Genomic DNA, 3528 nt, shown 5'->3' on the forward strand with positions numbered 1-3528 from the left:
ACACCCTCTTCTACCCTCCTCTTAAAGGTTCATTTCAAGTCCCTGTGAGACAGTCACACCTGTGCACACAATCCACTTAGGAATCTATGAAGTAGCACAGGTAAGGCACTCAGAACAGCACTGGCAGGGAGTCAGCACTTGATCAAGGTCACAAGTATCAGCACCTCCATTTCTCCAACTACAGCCTTAGCTGCTTAAGAGTACAGATGCACTCGATTCCAAACCCTGGGAGGCAGAGCATTCTGCACAGAGTAGGGAACCTAGCAATGTCTGACTCAGCAATTCTGCTGATGTTTTTCAGTGAAGATTAAGCAGGGTAGATATTTAGAGTGTGCTGCCTAGACTAATGGTCAAAAGGCCCAGAATGGGAACTTCTGTTCAATGATAAACCTAATTCAGCTCCTTCGTGGTAGTAGTAGCCAAATATGGAGGGGATAGGAAAGGGATTTTACTTAAATAAACAGAGGACATTTTTAGAAATATCCTCTACTCATGCAGATCAACATTTCAACATTAAATGTTAAAGTCAGCATTTCAATTTAAAAGCACACATTGTGCTTCTAAGGACAACTGCAAATATTTAATCCAAGCTTTGCATTTCTCAATCCAAGTGAGGACTAATTCTCAGGTGTTTTATATACAATTTGAAGTTTTTTTCTGGAAGAACTGTCTACCATTTATTGAGTGCTTACTGGATCTGGTGTGAAGTGCATTACACACATTTCATTTCAACACCTTAATTGTTTCCCCTATTCTACAAATGAAGGCAAATTGGGATCAATCCCACTCTGACGTTAAGACACGTTGCTCTTGACCATGAATCTCTCCTGGCACCAGACAACAGCACAATTCGATGTGAAGTCAACTTCATGCAACAGTCACGTGTTAGCCCAAGCAATCCATTTAGGTTCCCCTTCCCTGCCACAGTGTATTCCTATTAGCTAAAGGAGCCGGCAGGTGCACCCCACAGCTGCACCCCGCAGCTGCACCAGGCTCAACACTGCACGCAAGGATGACTGTTCACAGGACTCACTCACTGGGGCCAGAATCTCCTTTTCAGGAGGCATTTCTGCCAATCGTTCTGGGAATCGAACCCAAAGGACTCAAGGAACCAGAGATGCAGCCCCAGCAAGGCCAACAGTGTATACTCCAGTAGTCCAAAAATCCAGCTCAAGGGAATAAGATGAACTTGCACTGCTACCTCTATTCCTCACTTCTTGAAAATTTCCTTCACTCTGGGTACGAGAAAAAGGTAACGAAGACTAGAAAATGCAGAGTGCTCAGGTAGTGAGTGACAGGAAAGAAGACTAAGAAAGCGGCACTCCATCTTAGACCCTGCTCTGCTGCCTGCGGCCACGCCCTACCTCCCCATACTGACAGAAAATCTAAGAGAAACATATAAAATAAGGCTTACAAAAACCTCGAAACAAACAAAAACACTATTTGAGAAAGATACAAGCGTTAAGAGTTTTAAGGGGCTAGAAAATATTAACCTTCCTTTTCAAAATATTAAAAAATGTTTAGCCATTTAATCTGAAACACAACTATTTCAAGAAAGATAAAAACACCCCTTACTCTGAGAATTTAATGGCATAAAACCTCATTTTAAAAATGTCTAGGGTAAAGTTATTGGAGAGGGTCTTTTAGGACTTGGCCAGAGATGACCCAGAAGCACCCTCCTGTTGGTTAGCTAGGAGGAAGCACGCTCTTGATGCTGATCCCACATACCACGTAAAACCAGACCAAGGCCAGGAATGGCCAATGGCTTTCAAAATCCTAATCTCTATAATGATACAAAATGCTGACTGAAAAGGCCTGGCAAGCATAATCAGTGTTTGAATACGCATGTGCAAGCACACACAAACAAGCTTCCAAGATTTTCAAAATAATCCTAAAAACCAAATCTGCAAATCTTTAATCTATTAATATTATGCAGTTAGCCCTTACTACAACATCCCTGATCTCAAATTGCTCACAGATCTGATAAAGAGAAATAGAAAAGGGAAACAATGTACTTATTAGAACAGCTGTGTGGAAACGGTATGCATTTCTACGGTCCCCTGGCACTGATGGTCACGTCTTTGGGAGAGCAGAGGAAGGCAAAAGCCACGATGGTTCACGAAGGACAGCAAGTGCAGCATCGGATGCAGACAGCACCGTGCTTGGCTGGCCACGATATCTAAGAGGAGAAAGTAAAACCATCTCCTCCATCTCCTGGCAAGACTAGACACTTGCCAATCACCCTACTGATGAAGTACATCGTGAGTCAAGTCCACAAGGAAGTGAAACACGTATTCAGTAAGTTAAGACTATTTGGAATATTTACTCCAATAACCAATTCTGTGGATGCCTATATGCGTGTACGGAATCATCATATACCTGCACTGCAAGGGTTCAGGAGAGAAAGGCGGCAGACAGAGGACTGGCAATGGGGGTCTTAATGTCCTACTCCTTGAAGGAATGACACTACCCTAGCAGTCAACCCAGCCTCTCCCTTGTGAAAAAAAATCCCCGACGAACACATCCCTCTGCCCCTGCCATTACCACAAAAGCCCTACTGCACCCATCAAGTTAGGTTCCCACTTACCTTTTTATCTTGTGACACTAATTCGAAAGATAAAAAGGTGTAGCTTTAAAAAGAGAAAATGCTTTACAATTTGCATGCTTACTTGTAACCCCTACCAACAGATTTTAGGCAATCCAAAAACTGTGGTACTTCGTAGTTAACCAGTGTTTTAAGCTGACCATCTCCTACACCATCCCGATACACAAAAATTCGACTAGGCATGTATTCATTGCAGCTATTCCAAGCCCTCAGAGCAGCTGAAAGAAAGCCAGAGAAGTTTTAAATGAATTCATGCTTACAACACAAATGCTGTGTTTTTTCCAAATGCTGGGCATATTTTTCAGTAACATAGCTCTTAGGATAATTTCTTGAAAACCCCAGTTTAGAAACCATAATGGAAAAGCTTCAGGAGACTAACCTTGCAAGCAGACTTTGAGCCCATCCACCAGCTCTTGTCCTCGATCTTGAAATACGCATCGCGAGAACCAGCTATATGGAGAAAAGCGCAACTAGGGTGATAATGCGATTGTCTACAAGTTTTTCCTTTCTGAATTAATCTATATTTCACTCTTAGCAATGTGTCATCTTGGTAACTTCCTTTAAAGACATCTGCTAACATCTCCAAATACTTTATGAAACCTTAAAGCAATAGAAGTAGCAAGATACAGCAACCCTGGCTATATTCCTTATCAACATCACAAACTAAGTTTTCTCTAATTAAAAATCAACACTATGATTCCATCTGCTGGAGAGAAAATAAAATATAAACCATAATACCCAGAGATGCTGCCTAGTTTACACCCAAATACATACAGAAGTTCACAAACTGGGATGCTCTTGAGAAATTATTCAACATATATTTCACTCTTCCGAAAGATAAGAAGACCTTGAAACACATCCATTAGTAATGCTAACTAATATACCTTTCCATTTTCATTCATTCCTATTTTTTTTTTTTTTTG

General features: G+C 41.4%; 1 protein-coding gene across 1 annotated transcript in view; it reads right to left on the reverse strand.

Annotated features, from left to right (window-relative positions):
- The window catches only part of PIWIL1 (piwi-like RNA-mediated gene silencing 1), a 31116-nt gene that overhangs the window by 3931 nt on the left and 23657 nt on the right, over positions 1 to 3528 (reverse strand). The window contains exons 16-17 of the mRNA XM_012657648.1: positions 2985 to 3055; positions 2670 to 2823 (exon numbers count right to left, since the gene is read on the reverse strand). Coding sequence (XP_012513102.1) covers positions 2670 to 2823; positions 2985 to 3055 — 225 coding nt within the window. The remainder of the gene's footprint in view (positions 1 to 2669; positions 2824 to 2984; positions 3056 to 3528) is intronic.

This window comes from Propithecus coquereli, unplaced genomic scaffold, assembly GCF_000956105.1.
Source record: "Propithecus coquereli isolate 6110/MARCELLA unplaced genomic scaffold, Pcoq_1.0 Scaffold556, whole genome shotgun sequence".
Classification (NCBI taxonomy): domain Eukaryota; kingdom Metazoa; phylum Chordata; class Mammalia; order Primates; family Indriidae; genus Propithecus; species Propithecus coquereli.